Source organism: Myotis myotis, unplaced genomic scaffold (genome assembly GCF_014108235.1).
Source record: "Myotis myotis isolate mMyoMyo1 unplaced genomic scaffold, mMyoMyo1.p scaffold_m19_p_2, whole genome shotgun sequence".
Lineage (NCBI taxonomy): Eukaryota > Metazoa > Chordata > Mammalia > Chiroptera > Vespertilionidae > Myotis > Myotis myotis.
Genome location: NW_023416324.1, coordinates 173,460,524 through 173,481,660, shown reverse-complemented (window position 1 = coordinate 173,481,660; position 21,137 = coordinate 173,460,524). Strand labels below are relative to the sequence as shown.

Here is a 21,137-nt window from a genome sequence, read left to right as displayed (position 1 = left end):
TTGGATAGACAAAATGCCCTCCTGATTGGGAGGACATTGCTGCTTTCAACCACCAGCTGTATTTCTCTGGAAGACAGCCCAGAAAAGAGACATCTGTATCCCTAGACTGACTTATTTCACGAGTCTCCGTTGGATAGTCCCTGGGGTAACACTGAGCATTGACAATCCTGGATGAACCTTTCAAAGGGTCCTTTGCTATGCCTTCATAAGACACACTGCCCCACGACTAAGCAACGCTGCCCATGCTGCCTCCGTGTCACACTCAGTTCTGGCTGTTTAGTTCCCACCTGCTTTTGCAGAAACTGATAACATCCCCCACATTTCTCATTGGGGGGAAAACTTCTACAGAAAGAGGAAACACCTCCTTCATATCCAAAAAGATGACTGAGTCGTGGACAGAAATAACCCACAATGAAGCAGTAACTGTGAGTGTGCGGGAGAAGGAAGTTCTGATGTTCTGTGAGAGTCAATAAGCAAAGGTAGGTTCATATTATACTGCTCAATATGGCTGAGTCAGGCTATTAAAACTGAAAGTATCAATTTCTCTCAGATCTACTGCTGGTCACATTTACTCCAGTAACTCCTAAACCCAGATGACAGCTGTGAAATTCCACCTAATTTAACCTTGATGCCTGGTATCCAGATAGGAAGTAAAGCAGGCATGGCCCTGACTCACACTTCTTTTATTTCAAATTTTGGGTTCCAAGGCGTGCTCAAGCTAGCTATCATTTCCCCCACCCCAAACATGACGCAGATGTGTGTTAATAACTTCTTTAGAACAGAGACCAAGGTCAGGTATACCGGCTCAATGCTGCCAGAAATTATTTACTGAGATTCACACCAAGGTTAAAAGATGCTTTGCCTAGTATTCTGCATGCCGGGCAGTGAATGCTAGTCAGGATCTGGGACACATCTCACCACATGTTACTTGATGGAGCCGGGATGTTTCCAGGAACCCACACTGACCACACTCTTATGCTTGCCTGAACACACTTTTCTGAAGGAATTTCCAAAAGTCCCAGAAATAAAAATCTCTTTAGGCAAGAAAGCTTGCCTTGGAAACATTAAAAAATGAGTTGAACTCTTTTTTTTAAGAGAAATTAGAAGGGGGAGGTGACATGTCTCTGCCATGAAATTTGACTTAATTTTTTAAATATGAAAAAGCAATTCAGTGTATATTTTATGCAGAGGGCCACCTGAATTTGGCATTAACCAGTTAACTGCCACGCGTCCAAAACGGAAAACATCCCCACACGCCACGATATTTTGAATTTAATTTAAAAAATCAATTTGCAATGAATATTATAAAAATAAATACATCACTCATAATTCGGGCATTCTTGAATATTTTCAGCTGAAAGTTCTCACGAAAAATGATTTTAAAGTTGGTCAGGGCTGCCACTTAGGCCCGCTGCTTGCGTCTACAGACGCTTATGGCATACAATGGGTTAAAACCCTGTCCCCGAGCCAGATAGTCAAGCTGAGAATATCTTTTGCTTCTCCTTCTGTCCTCTTCCACCCAAGGAAGAGACAAGCAAGAAGCATATGGGCAAAATGCCCTCTTGGCTGAAAGAGATCTCTGCTTTTAACCCCAGGCTTTTATTTCTTTAGGATACAGCTTAGAAAACAAATCAGATGCCAGGTTTCTTCGCTCTCATCTCTTAATCATGAGCAAGGTATGTGCATTCACACCCCACTTCCTCACTCACCTTTGCCTTTGAGTTAGAAGAGGATGAGTCACACACACACAATTATAAATCATTTGGAGAGGCCTTCCAACATCCTAGGAAAATCTCTGTGTTTGGCAGTAAGCTATTTTCTCTAGGAAAATATCTACCTAGTTTTACACAACTTACCATAGGCCAAAATATTGATAATAGAATAACTTTTAAAAATACTTATGACAACAGCCTTAATTTAAAACAATACTTATCAGTCTGTGTTCCTTGAGGGTTTATTAAAAATGCATATTCCAGGATCTCACACCAGACCCCTGAGTCTGGATCTCTGGGGACAGAGTTTTCACGTTTTGTGCGTGTGTGTGTGTGTGTGTGTGTGTGTGTGTGTGTGTGTGTTGTTGTTGTTGTTGTTGTTGTTGTTGTTTTAATCCTTACCCAAGGATATTTTTCCATTGATTTTTAGAGAGAGTGGAAAAGAGAGGGAAAGACAGAGAAAAATATCAATGTAAGAGAAACACAGTGGTTGGTTGCCTCCTGCACGAGCCCTGACCAGGGCCCGGGCTGGGGAGGAGCCTGCAACCAATCGAACCTGGGACCCTCTGGTCTGCAGGTCGAAACTCTATCCACTGAACCAAACTGGCTAGGGCAGAGTCTCCACATTTTTAACAAATTTCCCAGGTGATTCTGGTATGCACTAGAGTTTGCCTTGTACACCGGTAAGATTACGGCAAACATTTTCATCATGATATCACAGAGGTTACAACAAAACAAAAATCTCCGAAAATGAGTGACTTGTATCCTTGGGATTTCTGAATCACATCCTAACACTTGCTAATTTTTGGACAGCAAGGAAAACAAGGCAAAAGCAGAGAGTGATTAATAATTTCTGCTTTCAGATGCATGTTATTCAAAACCCTCCCCCATGAAAGTTCCAAGTTCATGGTTTTGCAGATACTGAGAAGTCTAGATCTAGCTTACAGCCATAATTATAGTGGGTTTTTTTTCCTTCTAGCTACAGAAGTCTATTGTGGTGTGTCTCTGTCTGCTTAGAGTCTATCATGCAGCAGTGAGTCTTCTAGAATCAATTTAAAACAAGACTTTACTAATGAGGTAACAGTAAGTAAAAAGGCAGGTCACAAAAAAATTAAGTTCCTGCTTTGTAAATAGAGATATATCCTTCCTCCCTTGGACCTCACTGGGTGAGACCTCCTCAAGGTTGAGCCTACCCTTGCTTCCTCCAGGGTCCTCCTTCCCGAGTATAGATATAAACGTGCCTCAATCTGGAGGTCCAAGATGGCAGTGGCACAGGAAGACGCTGAACTCACCGGAAGAAGTAACCACAAATCACCATCAGGTTTTCGTGTTATGGTTAGCTCCCTCTCTCCTTAAGCTACCCCTAAGCTGATGTTCATTTTTAAAATAAATAAATGATAAACACACTTTAAAATGTTGACTTTTCAGTGAAAATATCATCACTAGTAAAATCTTAACTTACTATTAAATCAAAAGCACAAAGTAAGCCCTGGCCTGTTGCTCGGTTGGTTAGAGCAAGTTCCCAGTATGCCATGGTTGCGGATTCGATCCCGGTCAGGGCACATACAGGAATCAACCAACAAAGGCATGAGAGTGGAACAACAAATCGATGCTTTCTCTCTCCCTTCCTCTCTCTAAAATCAGTTTCAGAATTAAATTTTTTTAAAAAGCACAAAGTAAGAAAAATTTATTTTTTGACCCAGTGATTTCACTTCTAGTAATACATCTGAAGAAACCTGAAACACTAATTTGAAAGAATAAATACACACCTAAATTTCAGAATTATTTTAAAGGCTACTTTTTTAAAAAAAGTATATGTACTTGATCCATTCCTGTATATAGCTACACTTCTGCTGTATCTAGTTTCAAGTTTTAGTAAATAACAGAATCATCTTCTATATAAGTTCTTTTTCTTTTAAAAGTTATTTCTCTAGAATAAATTACCAGCAATGGTTTTGCTACTTCGAATGGCATGAACATTTTATGGGTCCATATATATAACATATTTTCCTTCAAAAAAAATTGTACCACATTACCATAACCTATGTGAAAAAGAGCTGGATTCCTAAAAAGACTGAGAGGTGTTGAAAGCTTTTCACTTCATTTTTGTTACTGTTTTAATTTTTATTTCTTAATTATGATTAATAATTTTTAAGCTATCAATATGCCAAGCACCATTTTAAGGGGTTTACATATATAAAATTATGTTTTTCTGTAAGAACAATTTAAAATAAACCCTTAATGCATAAAAGCTATAAAATCTACCCTTTATATTTTAGCTCTTCTAATATAATAAAATTTTAAATTTCCAGAAAAGAAATAATCTTATTTCATAGAGGTAGGAATGGCACAGAAAAAATGTAACTATGAAGAAAAGAACATTATTCTAGATTTTTCCACATATTTAATTTTTGGACCATAGAACAAGTCAACCCAAAGGAATAAGAGTTTCTTTTATTACTGAGAAAACTATGTATAATTTATTTTCAAAATTAGAAAATTTATTTAATCCTTATCTTCTTTCTTAAACATGATTGGATGAAACTTAAAAAGTCCAGTAAGAAAGTGGGATGATAAAAGGCAAAATGACATTAACACTAGCAATATTTTTTAAATAATTAAGAAAATGATTCAATAAATGACCTACCTGATCTCACCAAGCACATCAAGCTGATGAAGAAGCATAATCTCAGCATATGGGGACTGGAGAGAGTGCGTCACAGTCACAAGAATGATTTCCTTCCCAGAGCCTTAGAGTTTCAACTGAGGGCTTTGCTCAGAGCTCAGATAACTAATCCAGAGGTGTGGTGACAGCAGGAAGTTCCCAGGGACTGCAGGCAGGCCCCACCCCTTTCAAGATACTTGACTCCTCCTCTTTTCAAAAAAGGTCGGATATGTTTCCATCTTACACAATTTTATGCATATCTTAATATTTTAATACATATTTGCAGAATGACGAGTTCAAAATAGTTTCATTCTTTGTGGGCGGTTTATTAGTTGTTTGGCTTGGTGTGTTGAAATCAAGAGTGATTTGAAATATTTTCCTCTCGTGTTCTTGTGAATGAAACACATCCAGTTAGTGTTCGGTTGGCCTGTGTATACAAAACTACTTGTTATGTTAATTCACACACTCATTTCTCATAGGACAGTCTTTAGATTTTATTAAGAACATTTCATTAAGTCCAATTGTATACCTACATGTGCCAAAATATGCTTCAGAATAAAAGAAACTTTTTTATGGTATTATATATCTTTATTTTTATTTCTTCTATCCAGATTTCCCATCCTCCCTCTTCTCTTCCTCCTCTGCCTCCTCCTCCTCCTTCTGTTCTGCCTTCTTTTAAAGAAAAACAAATGCAAAGACTTTAGAGAACTATGCCAGAATCCATCCACCTCAGTCTTGGAAGTAACTAAACGTGTGCTTTATAGCTACAAGGTAATTTAATTCTCTTTCTGGGAGAGTGCTTGTAATGCTTAGACTTTTGGTGGTATGATGAGCATAAAAATAAAGACACAAGCAATTTAAGAATATATTTTCATCCAAAGCATTAGGCAAAAACCACTAGTCACTTAGCTTTGTCTATCTGAAGTATGTGTTTATGAAGTACGAGCATCTCTGATCTAAGTTTATCAGTTCTCAGCACCTTAATTTGCAGGGGATTCCTTACAGGAAGTAGTTTCTAGCAATGCTTCCCAAGGAATCAGTACATTAGAATTATGGGGGGAGGGGGGGCCGTTAAAAAATATTATATATATATATCTGTGTCACACCTCAGACCTAATGGATGCCAAGATTTCTGGCTCTGGTCAAATGACCTGGTTGCAAATCCCACCACTTCCAGTCACTAAGTGTGTGGCCTTAAGGGAACTATTTAAGTTCTCTAAGTCTTAGTTTTCTCAACTGTAAAATCCTATATAATAAAGAGGTAATATGCAAATTGACCCTCATGCCCTCACAAAGATGGCTGCCTACAACCAAACGACTGAAAAAGCAGCCCGCGTGGGGCGACCAGGCCAGCGGGCGGGGGCACTTAGGGGCCACCAGGCTGATGGGGGGGTAGTTAGGGGTTATCAGGCCGGTACGCAGAGGCAGTGAGGGGCGATCAGGCTGGCAGCGGGGGCAGTTAGGGGCAACCAGGCAGGCAGGCAGGTGAGCAATTCGGAGCCAGTGGTCCAGGATTGTGAGAGGGATGTCCGACTGCCGGTTTAGGGGATCGGGCCTAAACTGGCAGTCAGACATCCCCTGAGGGGTCCTGGATTGGAGAGGGTGCAGGCTGGGCTGAGGGGACCCCCCCTCTCCGTGCATGAATTTCATGCACCGGGTCTCTAGTGGAGATAATAAAATCACACACCTCACAGGGTTATTATATGGATTAAATGAAAGTTCTTAGCACTTTGCCCACTACCAAGGTAAGTGCACTCACTACTTGGTAACTATTGTTATTACCTAACTGGTCACACAATCCGCACCTTTCCTCCCTGCAACTCCTACCCCTTAAAAGGTGGGCTGCGCAATGCTGAGCAGAAGGATCTGGTGGAGAATCGCTGGGGTTTTAGGAACGGAGAGCAGTTTACAGCAGTGATGTTTCGGGCTAATAGCTTTAGTCAGCAGTTTAGTCTATTTTTGTGTTTTGTCTGCTGCTTGGAGAAGTAAATTAGGGATAAGGAAATAGGAAAACCTAATAGGCGACCTGCTAGCTATTTTACCTTTCCATTTCCAAAAAGCTCTACTAATTTGAAAACAACTGCCCTCGGGAACAAATGGAGCATTGTTTCACCTTCTCCTAGGAACCGGTTGTGGAACACATGGCTCCCTGTTGGATCAGTGTACTTGCCTGATAAATATTTGTTGAGTGCCTATCAGTTTTAGTACCATGCCAAGTGTTTATCTACACAGAGCCAATGTATATTTTCCTGGAAACTAGCCAAGTATAGGAACAAAAATCATTTCCGTGGAGAGGCTTTGTGTTACTTTTAACATTTTTGTGTTACTATTAATGATTATCCCACCAGTGGGCACAGAGGGTTCCCCTAAGTCAGTGATGGTGAACCTTTTGAGCTCAGCGTGTCAGCATTTTGAAAAACCCTAACTTAACTCTGGTTCCATGTCACATATAGAAATTTTTTGATATTTGCAACCATAGTAAAACAAAGATTTATATATTTGATATTTATTTTATATATTTAAATGCCATTTAACAAAGAAAAATCAACCAAAAAAATGAGTTCGCGTGTCACCTCTGACACACGTGTCATAGGTTCGCCATCACTGCCCTAAGTCCTAGTCTTATGGCCCTTTCTACTTGCAGCATTCAAAACAGCACAAGAATCAGTGGTAAACCCATCCTCTCTTTTTCAGGGTAGTGAGAAATATCAAATATATATATTTAAAAACATTTCAAAGGATGGGAGAGGGGAGATGTAGGGAAGACCTGAGAATGGGTTTGACTATAAAGAGGGAGCACAAGGAATGTTTGAGAATCTCTTGATTGTAGTGGTGGTTACAGGAATCTACACGTGTGATGAGATCACACACACACACACACACACACACACCACAAATACAAGTGCATGTAAAACTGGTAAAATCTAAATAGATTCTGTGGATTGTACCAATGTCAATTTTTTGGTTTTGATAGTCCATTCTAGTTATGTAAGATGTTAAAACTGGGGAAAACTGTGTTAGGATACATGGGACATCTCTGAACTATTTTTGCAACTTCCTGTGAGCCAATATTTATTTCCAAAGAAAAGTTTTTTAAAAAATTCCAAAAGATGGGCCAGCTCATAACCATTTGAACATTAACATTTAGTCAAAGGTATCCTGAAGAAAACCATTTCCTCATTTCTCATCAAATAGTCAAGAGCGAATAATGCAGGCCCTGGCTGGGTGTTTAGCTGGCTAGAGTGTTGTCCTGCTACGCCAAGGTTGCAGGTTTGATCTCTGGGCACATACAAGAAGCAATCAATGAATGCATAAATAAGTGGAACAACAAGTCAATGTTTCTCTCTTTCCCACTTTCTCTTTCTCTCTCTCTCTCTCTCTAAAATCAATCAATAAAAATCATTTGAAAAAGAGTGAATAATGGTCAATGTTCTCAATATATGACTCTGATAAATGATCACAACTCAAGAATATTACAATTTTCCTCATCTTTAATCAATTATTATATACTGGCTTTTTAAAAAAACGATTTTTTATTGACTATTTTTAGAGAGACAGGAAGGGAGAGGGAGAGAGAGAAACATCAATCGATTGGCTGCTTCCTGCATGCCCCCTACTAGGGATTGAGCCTGAAATCCAGGCATGTGCCCTGACCAGGAATCAAACCGGCAACCTTTTGGTGTATGGGATGACACCCAACCAACTGAGCAACACCAGCCAGTGTTGGCTAAAGAAAAACTGAAACTAAAACAAAAAAACACACCTAAAAATCACTTGCTACAGAGAGCAGGGTAGAAAGAAGCAGGCAAGTTTCCAAGAACAGGAAAAACAGGTATGGAAGTGTGATGGATCTGAGGGGAGGTGGTTTTATAACTCTCATTGGCTTCAACAGTCAGGAAAGGTGACCTATGTCCCCTCTTGCCCTGGTCTAGGGTTCCAAGCTGGTAAATGATTCACTATAACATCTTACTTACGTCTTCTCATTCTCATGAATGATCCTGCCAGCTTTCAGTTGTGGTCCAAGTTTGGAAAGATAAGTCCGTTTTCTTGATGCATATTCAGCAAGATCAGGATAACTTTCCCCAAATCAATATACTTATTTTGTTGTGCCCAGATTTCAAGATCCCCAAGAAAACCACACCAGGGAGCCAGCCAGTCCGATGCAAAAGCAGAGGGTCCTTTATTGAGCTAGCTCAGCTCCCCCTCCCGGCCGATGCAGCGACCGGAAGCAGAGTCCCACCACCGTGAGAGAAACAGGGTTTTAATAGGGGTGGAGTGAGGGGAGGGGAGCTGACTGTGGGCCCTGCCAATTGGCCAGGCGCCAGTCGGGTCTTCTTACACAGGATGTGGTCATCTCTATGGCGCGCACGTCCCTTGATTGTCATTGGTTAGTTTAAAGAAATTCCGGGCGTGGCCAGCAGGGGCTTGGGCTTCCGGGAAGAAGGTACTCTCCTGAGCACATGGCGGCTGCCCCAACATGGAGGGTACGGGGCAAGATGGAGGGCATAGCCCTCGCCCTTTCAATTTCATTCATCATTTCATCATTTATTGAAACATTTCTTGAACTTCTATTTTAAAAAACAATAAGGAAAAAATAAGAGATGGATCCTTCCCCCAAGCACACAGACACATTAATGATAATACTAACATAGAGGTATGGATACATATTCCATAGGAGAACTGAGGTGGAAGTGGTAAGATGCTGAGTATCCCAGGGGAAGGAGCCACTGGAAAAGCTTCACATAGGAGGTGAATTTTGAGCTGGGTTTCAGAGATTAGGTAGGAGTTTGCAGGGTGAAGAAGGTGGAGAAAGAGCATTCCAGGCAGAAGGAAAAGACTCGGAGGCATACACGAAGCGTGGATTGAGAGTTTGGAATGTATAAATAGGGAAATGGTAAAGTTATTTGAAGACAGGCTGTAAAGAACTTTGTAGGTCATGTATAGGATATTGGTTTTTATCTTCAAGGTAGTAGGAACCTAATTTTTTTCTTGTTCACTTAGTTATATTACTACTAGAGGCCCGGTGAATGAATTCGTGCACGGGTGGGGTCCGGCCAGCTCACCCCGATCAGGCCAATTGGGCTGGGCAGGCTGGAGGGGGAAGGGCTGCGGGTGGTTGGCCGGCCGGCCCCACCTGCTGGTCAAACTCCCGGACGAACTCTGGGTCGAGGCGACAATTTGCATATTAGCCTTTTTTTAAAAAATATATTTTATTGATTTTTTACAGAGAGGAAGGGAGAGGGATAGAGAGTTAGAAACATCGATAAGAAAGAACCATCGATCAGCTGCCTCCTGCACACTCCCTACTGGGGATGTGCCCGCAACCAAGGTACATGCCCTTGACCGGAATCGAACCTGGGACCCTTGAGTCCGCAGGCTGAGCTCTATCCACTGAGCCAAACCGGTTAGGGCTAGCTTTTTATTATATAGGATAATTATACTAACTATAAGTTAGTATGTTACTATTATGTAATAATACAAATAAATCTAATAAATAATACAGTGGGGCCTTGACTTCGAGTTTAATTCATTCCGTGAGAGAGCTCGTAACTCAAATTACTCGTATGTCAAATCTTAAAGTGAATGAGTGAGATACGTGATGCTGGGTTGATGTTGTGGCATTCACTGTGACATTCGCTGTGCCAACTAGCAGTGGGGTATCTGAAGCTGGCTCGTAACCCAAATATTAGCTCGCAACTCAAAGCAAAAAATCGGCTGAGAGACGGCTCGTATCTCGAAAAACTCGTTAGTTGGGACACTCGTAAGTCAAGGCCCCACTGTATATAACATAATACTATGTAATAAATAACATCTATATATACAAAAGGCTAATATGCAAAGTGTCCCCTTGGGAGTTCCACCTAGAGTTCAATCACCCTCTATGACGTGCACTGACCACCAGGGGGCTGTGCGGAAAGAAGGAAGGCCCTGGCTGGCAGCCGGCAGCTGGGGAAACGAGGCCCCGGTCGGCAGCTGGAAGGCCCCGATCAGCCCTGATCGCTGGCCAGGCCTAGGGACCCTACCTGTGCACGAATTTTCATGTACCGGGGCCCTAGTCTATATATATATATAAAGCTAATATGCTAAGTGTCCCTCTGCCCATCCAACTGGTTGCTATGATGTGCACTGACCACCAGGGTGGCAGACACTAAATGCGGGAGCTGCCGAGCTGCAGTGACTTGGCAGTGGTGGTTCTTGGGTGATGCACCCCGAAACCAGAGAGGAAGGAGCCCAATTCCTCACAGGGCCATGCGATTCCACCTTCAGCTCTGGGTTATGTTGTTGCTGAGGCACTGTCATCTCTGAATCTAGTTTACTGCACACTTGTGTTTGCATTCCACACCCTGTACAACTTTGCAGAGTGCCCTCTCACACTCCAGGACCCCCGGTTTCAGTCCGATCCCCGCAGGCCAGGCCAAGGGAACCTACCTGCCAGAGGGACCCCGCTCAATCCACTGACACTGGGGAGGGACCACGGGAGGTTGGCTCCAGAGCAAGTCCAGCCCATCTCGCCCAGTCCCACCCCATTGGCCATCTTCTAATTAATTTTCTTTCAATATGCACAAATCTGTGCACCTGGTCACTAGTAAGTATATAAGATAATATACTTATGTTAACTTGACATTATCATGTGAATAATTTGGGGGAGAGTTTATTACAAGACAAGAAGGAAAATGTTTGCATACTACTTTCGGGGCCTAAGAAGTATTTTTCATGGAATAGAATTACTATGACTTCCTTACAAACATTGTATCAAACAAAGTCAGTGCTTTCAGTAACTGCTGTGTTCAAAGTGCTGCACATTTCAAGGAGAGACTGCTTTAAGAAGGTCAGTTTGCACACTGGCAAGACAAAGGCAAAATTCTCTTACTTACTAAAAGTTCTAAAAAAAAAAAAATTTTCCCTGGTCGGTATGGCTCAGTTGGTTGAAGCACACTGAAAGGTCCCGGGTCTGATTCCCAGTCAGGGCACATTGAACGAGGTTACAGGTTCAATCCCCAGTTGGGGTGTGCACTGGATGTAACCGATGGATGTTTCTCTCTCACATCAATGTTTCTCTCTCTGTCTTTCCCTGTCCCTTCCTCTCTCTCTAGAATCATAAAAACTTATCCTCAGGAGAGGATTTAAAAAAAAAAATGTTGTGAGCAAAGGAACATCCCCAAAAGGAGTCACTCACACACATTTGTGTCTTTCTATAATGCCAGGTTTATTAGGGGAGACCAGCTCAATAAGCTAATAGAGTCACACGCAGGTTGCACACAGAGAGGGAGCTTACCTGATAGAAGAGAGCAGAGTGAGTGTCAGGTGTGAAGCCCTGGCCATTGGTGGCGTCTGTGAGTAGACAGATGGGTGTTGGTCTCAAGCCAGGTGGCTACAGTGGCAGCACATGTTGGTGGAGGGAGTGGGAGTCCGCAGAGCTCCGGGCGTGACCCATGGTGATGAGGAAAATAGACATTTTTTTTTGGGGGGGGGGGTGACGGGGAGGGGCCTAGGAGCCTGACTCTGTACCTAGTTAATCAATATCCTTAATGCACATTCTTGTTAGTCTATAATCAAGTCACTGCCCCTTCCTTAATTATCTGGTCTTGCAAGACCTATTTACCTAAATACAGGCAGTTCTCGGGTTACGTCGGGCTCCACGTACATTGTTTCATAGTTACATCGCCATCTCCCATTTACAGTATTTATTTTATTTTATTTTATTTTTTTGATTTTTTAAAAATATATTTCTTTATTGATTTCAGAGAGGAAGGGAGAAAGAGAGATAGAAACATCAATGATGAGAGAGGATCATTGATTGGCTGCCTCCTGCACACCCCCCACTGGGGTTGGAGCCCGCAACCCAGGCATGCGCCCTTGGCCAGAATCGAACCTGGGACCCTTCAGTCCACAGGCCAATGCTCTATCCACTGAGCCAAGCCGGTTAGGTCTACAGTATTTATTTTTAAAAAAAAGTTCTGTCATTTCAACATATGTACACATGTACTTTATGTTTTTTATTATTTATTTACCACAAGTAAAGGTCAGGAATTGTTATCTTTCTTTTAAATTTTTTTACTGTTTCACTGCTGTGTATGTGCTCCATGTGAGTGACGTAGGCGCTTATGTAGGTGGGTTCTGACTTATGGTGAAATCGCGTTACATCATGCTGTAGGAACAGATCTCCGACATAATCTGAGGACCTACTGTACTCATATTTTACAGAGGCCATAAATCATGAACAATACACAACCCCCAGAGGGGGTTATCAGCGCTGGTGCCAGGCCAGGCCTTTAGGTGTGGTCTCACGTCCCCCATCCCAACACTTGGGGCTTTTTGCAAAGCCCGAGAAAGGTCCGGAAGTCTGATCCATATTTGGGGGCCAAAGAAACCAAAGAGTATAAAGAGAAAGCTTCCTCCATATTGGTTTGCTCAGGATTTGGAAACAGGCTCCCCTGAGTCACGGTACTAGTACATCTAGAAATAAATGGGTTTTTCCTGTATTTCCTGGTATTCCTGTGTATTTTTTGGTCACCTGGTAAATTCTGTAACAGTGGTACAGCCAAGCCTGAGCCCTGGATGGTCAGAACTCTGAGTTCTTATCCCCCACAAGGTGTGAAGGTCCCACTCATATGTGTGTGCAGATGGAGTTTTTATCCAAGCGTCCAGACTTGTGGCTTAGGGCATTTCAAACCCCCACCAAGGATGTTCCTTTTACACCCCAGTACCTCAGTCTTGACATAGCACTTGCCATAACTCATGGCTGGCAGTGACTCCATATTGGGTTGTCAAAGGTATCCAAAAAATTCTCTCTACTCTTGCGCTATACAAAAATCAACAAAAATTTTGCCTGTCCTGCACCCTCTCCCAATCCGGGCCCCCTCCGGGGATGTCCAACTGCTAGTTTAGGCCCAATCCCGCAGCGGGATGTCCCCCTCGCAATCTGGGACCGCTGGCTCCTAACTGCTCTCCTGCCTGCCTGCCTGATCGTCCCTAACCACACTGCCTGCCTGCCTGATCACCCCTAACCCCTCTGCCTGATCACCCCTAACTGCTCGCCTGCCTGCCTGATCGCCCCTAACCAATCGTCCCTTACCGCCTCTGCCTCGGCCCCCACCACTGCGGCTTTGTCAGGATGGATGTCCAGAAGGTCGTTTGGCTGTCCGGTCTAATTAGCATATTACATTTTTATTATTATAGATAATAATTATTCCTTGGAGCATGCACACAGGGCTTTTCCCACCGTGTCATTGGGAAGGTCTGTCCTTGTGATTTCTTCTTTGGGCCCCCATCTGGAACCATCGTGAACCATTTGAGGGTGAGACCAAGAGTTTTGCCTTTTGGGGTCATTGAATTTTAGGCTGGTTATTAAGAAAAAGCTCAGAAAGAATCTTTCACATTCCCATCTTTCCTACCTAAGAGATTCAGAGGGACTTACTCTAGAAAGGAAATCTTAGGATGTTTGCCTTAGCAGCCTAATTTGAATTAGCACGGTGGGTGGGAGTGCATCAAACGGGCTTATTTACTAGATTACCCCATCAAGTTGATTCTGGGTTGCCTAGCAAAAATTTACCTCTCTTGAACTTATGTTCAACTTTTCCTCAACTACCTGTGAATCTCCCATTCTCACTTTTGAAATCTCAGACCCCTAGCCCTCATTTACATACTTTGTCCAAAATGATACATACACACAATTTTACCTTGCTGTCTTTGGAATTTTAGTGTGCATGTGAATCCCCCGTGTGTATATTAAAATTTTGATTTTTGCCTGGCTGGCATGGCTCAGTGGTTGAGCGTCGACCTATGAACCAGGAGGTCACAGTTCAATTCCTGGTCAGGGTGCATGCCCGGGTTGTGGGCTTGATCCCCAGTGGGGGACGTGCAGGAGGCAGCCAGCCAATGATTCATCAATGATTCTCTCACCATTGATGTTTCTTTTTAAAAAAAAAAAAATATTTTTTTTTTATTTCAGAGAGGAAGGGAGAGGGAGAGAGATAGAAACATTAATGATGAGAATCATTAATCGGCTGCCTCCTGCACACCCCCACAGGGGATTGAGCCTGCAACCCAGGCATGTGGCCCTGACCGGAATCAAACCTGTGACTCATCAGTCTGCAGGCCGACACTCTATCCAGTGACCCAAACTGGCTAGGGTACACCATTGATGTTTTATCTCTCTCTCTCTCTCCCTCTCCTTTCCTCTCTGAAATCAATTAAAAAAATATTTTTTAAAAATTGATTCTCTGCTGTTAATCTGTCTCTGATAATTCGGTTATTAGCACAGCTAGAAGAACTTAGAAGGAGGGAAAGTATTATTATTATTTTTTTAGTCTCTACAAGGAGTTCCTGCTGTCTAACTCAGCAGGGTCTTTCTCACCTAGTGGCATCCTCTTCTGGCTGAACCTCAGTTTCAGCTGCTCCCGAGACCTTGTCTCTCTTTTGAAGTTCCCCCTAGAGCTGTCCAAAGGAAAATGTAGGGTTGCCCATATTTAAGTCAGACCACTGTTGCCAGGCCTCCAATATTTTTCCTTGAGGCTACCTGCATGCACGCACTGGCTCAAAGATATACACGAGAAGGAGTTTGCAGTATAGAAAAAAAAATAGTTTAATATCGAATTGGCCAATATGGAGATGGGAGGCTAGAGCTCTAAAGACCTGACTCCCCGAAAGCGTGTGGGTTACAAATTATACCGGGCAAAATCGCAAAACACTGTGGGTTTGGGGGGCTTGAGCGAGTGCTGGGAGCTGAGTGGTTGGAGGTGAGGGAAGGGTAATAAATCATTTCTTCAGGTCTTGAAGAGGGCTCTGAGGTCTATTCAGGTATCCCTCTGTCTGGCCTCATGAGAAAGTAGCCAGGAGGAATTGAAACATAACGTAGGTTCAAATGTTGTGGTCTCTTTAGCTAGCCAGGTGCCCAGACCTTGTAATCATTACTCAGGTCCTCGATACTGTGTTCTGTTGCCTTGGGGGGTTGCTGATTATCGAGGGAAAGGCTAGGTCTTTGAGGGGCATGGAGAGAGACAGGGATATGAATTCTAGAGCTAAAATTAAAACTAAATTTAATCAAAGTCATAAGGACCCTCAGTTTCACCACTCCAAATAAACCTCCGGAATTTGGTGAAAATCAACCCAGCCAATTTTAGTGATTCAGTAATAACAAAAAACCAGAAATCTAATTTATAAATTTACTGTCCTTACTAAATAAGAACACCAACAACATTAATTTATCTTCCTTAACAACAACTAAAGGCAACAAAACAACCACAAAAAAGACAAAGAGAGATCACCTTGAAAATAGCACAGAAGAGGGACAGGGTAGAAAAGGAGCTGGCTATTGAAGTTGATACAGGAATTTTGGCCTGAAACACGTGGTGTTCCCCTGGGCAGGCTGGTTCCCGAGCTCTTTGTCCATCAGAGTGGAAGAATGAATCCACGGACGGAAGATGGTATAGCAACGGTGGAAATTTATTGAAGAACAAGTACAGGCTCCCAGACGGGGAAGGGGAAAGAACCTTATAGCTCAGACTCCCACATGGGGAGGGGGAAAGAGTTCCTTTTTCCCCAGTTTATAAAGGCTGTAGTTCTTGTGCCTCAATATCCCCTTGGATTGGCCACTATTCCCCCTTTGATTTGGTCACTATAGCAACACTTGAGCTCAAAGGTTAAACCTCAGGTGGGACTTGTGGGGCCCTCCTTCTTTATTTTGTAAATATGGACCTTTGGCTACTCCCAGTTCCCTTTCTTATGGAAGTATAATTTCTGCTGGTTCCCTGCTTCCTTGTCTTATGGAAATGTAACCTTTATGGCTCTGTAGGCCTGTTTCTTCCATGGACCCCCCATTAATTAAAAAAATTCCCTAAACCTGCCTTTTTCACCCCTAAAAATTCCTATTTCACAGTGGTGTGAGAAATGATCAGTTCCTGAATGACTGTAGCTCTTTGGGTTTGGAGAGGGGAAGGGGCAGGCCTGAGGAAAATGTAAGATGTTCAGCTGGCAAGGTAAATGACTTATTAGATATGAGAAGGGAGGAGAGGTAAGGAAACACATTTAACCAGCCCACAGATCTGAAAAGCAGGTTTGGTTAAGCTTAGGTAGGGCCTGCTGCTAGCTATTATTTCTCCACATGAGGCAGGCCTAGTCTTTAGTGGTCAATGTAAGCAAATGAAACCTAGGACAAGAAAGAACTGTATTTGCTTTTGGATAATAAGGCCAAGGGTATTATTAAAACAGATTAAGGTCAAAGACACATTATAAAAAGGACACATTCTCAGAAGAAAATGAATCTTCAGGGTGGTGAATTATGTTAGATTTTAGGTACATTAGGATTAAACCAACATCTAAACTATGGCCTCCTTCCCCATTCTATCAAATGGCCCACAACTCCATTTGCACAAGGGTCAGCAAAAACAGAGTTGAAAGGAAATCTTTTAACAGTCTGGGAATGATGACAAAGGAAAAATTTGCAAGACTGGATTGGAGAGCTGGGCCTACATTGTTCTGTGGAGGGGAGGTGGGGTTTGAGGAAGATGGGGGCTGGGGCATGGAAAGGCTTGAAGAAGAGGAACTCAGCCAAAGGACGATGACCATCTTTTTGGAAAACTGTAGTAACTGTTTAGTATGCCCAATGAAAACTTAAGCAATGAGGTTGTCTCCTTCTGGCAGTTTAAGAGTGAAAATTAGCCAAGCCAAAGGCAGAAATCTCACTGTCCTTGTTACTCCATATGGCGTTGGGATTCTTCTCTGCTCCCCCCTTCCTCCTCCCCTCCCCTATTTCCCACTCCCCCAAGAGTTTCTGGGTTTGGGAATGGCTGTAGCAGTGGGGTTAGGGTTAAGAATAATCTCATTCCTTGACCAATGGATGCACAGTGGCTTGGTTGTGGCAGAACGCATGGGAGAACGATCAGCCAGCACTCTGCGGGAGGAAAGTTTAACCTTTATTTCTCAGATCTGCTAGTCCAGGGGAATTCCAGATCCAAAGTCTGAACTGAACTCATGGGGAGGCTCTGACCTATATATATCTCCTCCTGTGGCGGGCCCCTGAGGGCCCCCCCAGCTCCGCCCAAGTCAGCGGGGCCTTGGGGTCATGCTCCACAGCTCCGCAGCTCTGCCCTAGTCAGCTGTGGCAGGGCCCTGGGGTTAGGTTCTGCAGTTCCACCCAAGTCAGTCAGAGTTGGGAAGTAAGACTACAGTTTTAACCAGATACTGAACTAGGTTGCAAGCCCCCCCATTTTCCTTTTCAGCTTATGGCCCTAATATGGACAACAGGACATTGTGAAGGCATCAATTGGCAGACAAGTCCCAGGTGGGAGCTATGGTAAGGCGGAATCCCCTCCTTTTCTCTGTTTCTGAGACCAGCTAGAGACATTAAGAGGACACAAAGGGGATGTTTCTGAGGTGGGAGGGGGTGAGGGCTGCCATACTCAGGAGTCATTGTTTGCTGATGAGTCTCAGAGATTCAGACTGAGGTTTCCACTTTTCAGGGTGGGTAACTGTCTATATTTCAACACTGGGTATGTGCAGGTGCTATTGATGAGGCAGAAAAAGAAAAAAATGGGTTGTGTTGTGCTAGAGTGCTCTGAGGCTTGATACTCAGATTTCTTAAATTTTGGTGGCCAGAACCTGGGAGAAGCTGCTATTCTAAAGCAGGTTGTACTTTTCTGATTTTAAAAATCCTAATCTGAGGATATATTTTTTAAAAATTGATTTTCAGGGAGAGGAAGGAGGAGAAAGAAAGAGAAACATCAACTGAAGCTCAATCTGAGTGTTCCCTGTAAGTAAAGTTCCAGCAAAATAGATCTGAAAGAGTCTATATAATCTATTACTATTCTTGTATTCATGCAGATAATCAGACCAAGTTAAAACTAAACTTGATAAAATACTCTTTGATAAAAATGAGGGTAATTTTAGGAGGGAGAATGTGTTTCAATAGATTCCACATACATAGTTGTAAATGTTAGACTCTAGTTCAGTTCATTATCTTCAAAGTTCTATTTTTCACCCATTAGCTAAACTAAACTAGATCCTGATTCTTAAATATTTTACTACAACCCTCTAAATTAATGTTTCATTTTTCTCTCATCCTTTGAGTTGAAATTATTTAACAACTGGAACTTTTTTCCTTTTATTGGACTATCTGTCATAATTCTTGTCATTCTAGCTTTTGCCCCAATAATATTAACATTTATAAAACAGTTTGTATCCACCAGGTTACAAGGCCTACTTGTACTCAGGAAATACCACCCCTAGACACCATCACAACCTCCTTTAGTGCCAGGCCTCATCATCCCTCTGACAGAGAGCAAGGATCTTTTGCTTTGAAGTAAAAGGTTACCCCCTTTCAGCAGGTAGCAGCTATAGAAGAGACCCTATGCCCCTTTTCCCTGAAAGAATTCAGTGACAAAAAAATCCTTGAAGGCGGGGTGGGGGGGGAGGAGTGGTGGAGAGAGGAGGGGTTTTTAGACCCTCAGAGCAAGGACGATGGCCAGGTACAGAAACCCACCATGGCAGAAAGCTCCAGATGCCTACCAAGGGGCAAAACTGAGAAAACAAGAACCTTGCCCCCAGAGCAACCTATCCTCCCCCTAGCATATCACTGGTCATACAGTTTGGACCTTGGATCTTTCATATCACTGGTCAGATGGTTTAGACCCCTTAACCTTTTCCTCCCTAAAGATAACATTTAGGCCTCAGTTGCATATCAGCACCAGAACCAGAAAAGCAGCAAAACCAGACAAGTGACACCATGGCTGCCTCAGAACCAGCTACATTGACTAATGACCCCCTGCCCTGGTACAGACCAATCAGCGGCGATCATGACCTTGAAAGAGCACACCTGGAGAGCTGATGACTTCTATTAAGATCCTCCCCTGAGAACTTCCCTAAGATTTCCACCTGCAAGAAAAAGACGAATGCACTCAGGACAAAGGATCCAGTGCATGCGGAGAGATCTCCCTCCTGTCCCATTCCCCACCAGGAATATATCCCCTAACCTCTAAGCCAAGGGACCCCATGAGACTTGCAACCAGGGGAGCAATGGATAGTGGCTGCTCATCCTGGGCTAATCCCCTGCACCTGTCTCCAAGGCCCCTTTTTCTCTGTGTAGCCCTTCCTGTTGGATATCCCCACCTTCCATCCCATTTTCCTTAAATAAATCCACTTTTCTTTAATCATTGCCTGAGATGGCTATTTAGCCTGCCAGAGTACCACAATGTTAATCTTTCAGTTGCCTCCTGTACGCACCCAACCAGGGATCAAACCTGCAACCTAGTATGTGTCCTGACCAGGAATCAAACCCACAACCTTTTGGTGTACAGGCAACACGCCAACCAACTGAGCCTTCTGATCCGGGTTCTGATTTATTTTTTGAATGAAGACTGCTCTTTTGTTTTGAGGAATCTCTTCTCAATACTTGCATGGTGTTCTTAGTTTGGCAAAAGCAAAGACCAACTCTTCAAGTGGAATGGACAGCTGGGACACTGCTAAACTGCTCTGCAAAAAAAAAGCCAGCATTAGTCTTAAATTATGAAATGGGTTGGGTTGCAGGTGGGAGGGAAATTCTTCTCTGTTGTTGACTTGTAAGAGATGTTGAGAAGAGTGGAGAGATGATCATGGGGGAAGGAGAGTCCTTTGGGGAGGCAATGGGCTGTAGATGCTGTGCTTGCAATAGCCACTTCTAAATCTTCTAGGCCAGTGGTTCTCAACCTTCCTAATGCCGCGACCCTTTAATACAGTTCCTCATGTTGTGGTGACCCCCAACCATAAAATTATTTTCGTTGCTACTTCATAACTGTAATTTTGCTACTGTTATGAATCGTAATGTAAATATCTGATATGCAGGATGTGTTTTCATTGTTACAAATTGAACATAATTAAAGCATAGTGATTAATCACAAAAACAATATGTGTTTTCCGATGGTCTTAGGCGACCCCTGTGAAAGGGTCGTTCGACCCCCAAAGGGGTCGCGACCCACAGGTTGAGAACCGCTGTCCTAGGCGTTGTAATTCTGCTATTACTGTATTCTCAAACTTTCAGTGACATCCTAGTGTTAGCTGTGTACAGGAACTGCCTCTGCCCCCAAGCCAGAGTGGAGGTAGCCAAAGGTGGGTAGCTAGTGGTTCTGAAGCTCTAGGGGAGTGGCTTGCGGCAGAATTTCAGAATATTATTTATTGAACAAATGATGAATAAAGCCAATTGTCTTGTAACTTGTAATCTCGTCTCTCCCAGAAGACTTCTAGGGTGGGTGATTGGTGCTGGTTCTCAGACCCGGGTTCAACTTCCAGCTTGCTTTATAACCTTAGGCACATGACTTAATCGCTCTGTGCCTCGATTTCCTTATTTATTAAAAAAGGGGGGGGGGCACAAGATTCTCCATTGCCTGTGGTTGCTGGGAGAAACGAAGGTGACAGTGCCTGTCAAGTACAAGGTAGAAGCAAAATGAAGGGCTCCTTCCACGGTAAATACTTGTTAATTCATCTGACCTACCTTTCTCTTGGGCACTCAAACACGTACTGAGCGCCTCCTGTAGTCCAGGCCCTCGGAGCGCCCCCTCCCTGGTGTAGAAGCCTCACGTGCAGCCTGTGGGCCTTGTCCCGCGGGCCGCCTCAGGATTGGCTCCGCCGAAGGGAAGAGCCCCACCCACATCCCTTTCGATCTCACCCCTGATTGGGCCGCGGCCAGCCCTTAGGGTGCGCGTGCGCAGATCGAGGGCGAAGATGCCTTCCGGTCGGGAGGGAGGAGGTGACGTTGAGCGCGGCGGCAGGCGGGGTCCTCCCGTAGCCCT

General features: G+C 43.3%; 1 protein-coding gene and 1 long non-coding RNA gene across 13 annotated transcripts in view; both read right to left on the bottom strand.

The window, feature by feature from the left end:
- Positions 1 to 4,513, bottom strand: part of LIPH (lipase H) — a 57,348-nt gene extending 52,835 nt beyond the window's left edge. For 10 of the 12 annotated variants that reach the window (XM_036350842.1, XM_036350841.1, XM_036350852.1 and 7 more), the window contains exon 1: positions 4,360 to 4,513. In XM_036350842.1, coding sequence (XP_036206735.1) covers positions 4,360 to 4,408 — 49 coding nt within the window. In that variant the 5' untranslated portion in view covers positions 4,409 to 4,513. The remainder of the gene's footprint in view (positions 1 to 4,359) is intronic. The other 2 variants (XM_036350849.1, XM_036350851.1) reach the window with 2 other exon arrangements.
- Positions 4,514 to 19,113: 14,600 nt separating this feature from the next.
- LOC118675210 lies at positions 19,114 to 21,023 on the bottom strand. Its single transcript, XR_004973831.1, has 3 exons — positions 20,840 to 21,023; positions 19,657 to 19,845; positions 19,114 to 19,248 (listed from the first exon to the last, which is right to left on the bottom strand). It is a non-coding gene; the product is annotated as an uncharacterized LOC118675210 (long non-coding RNA).
- Positions 21,024 to 21,137: the final 114 nt, after the last annotated feature.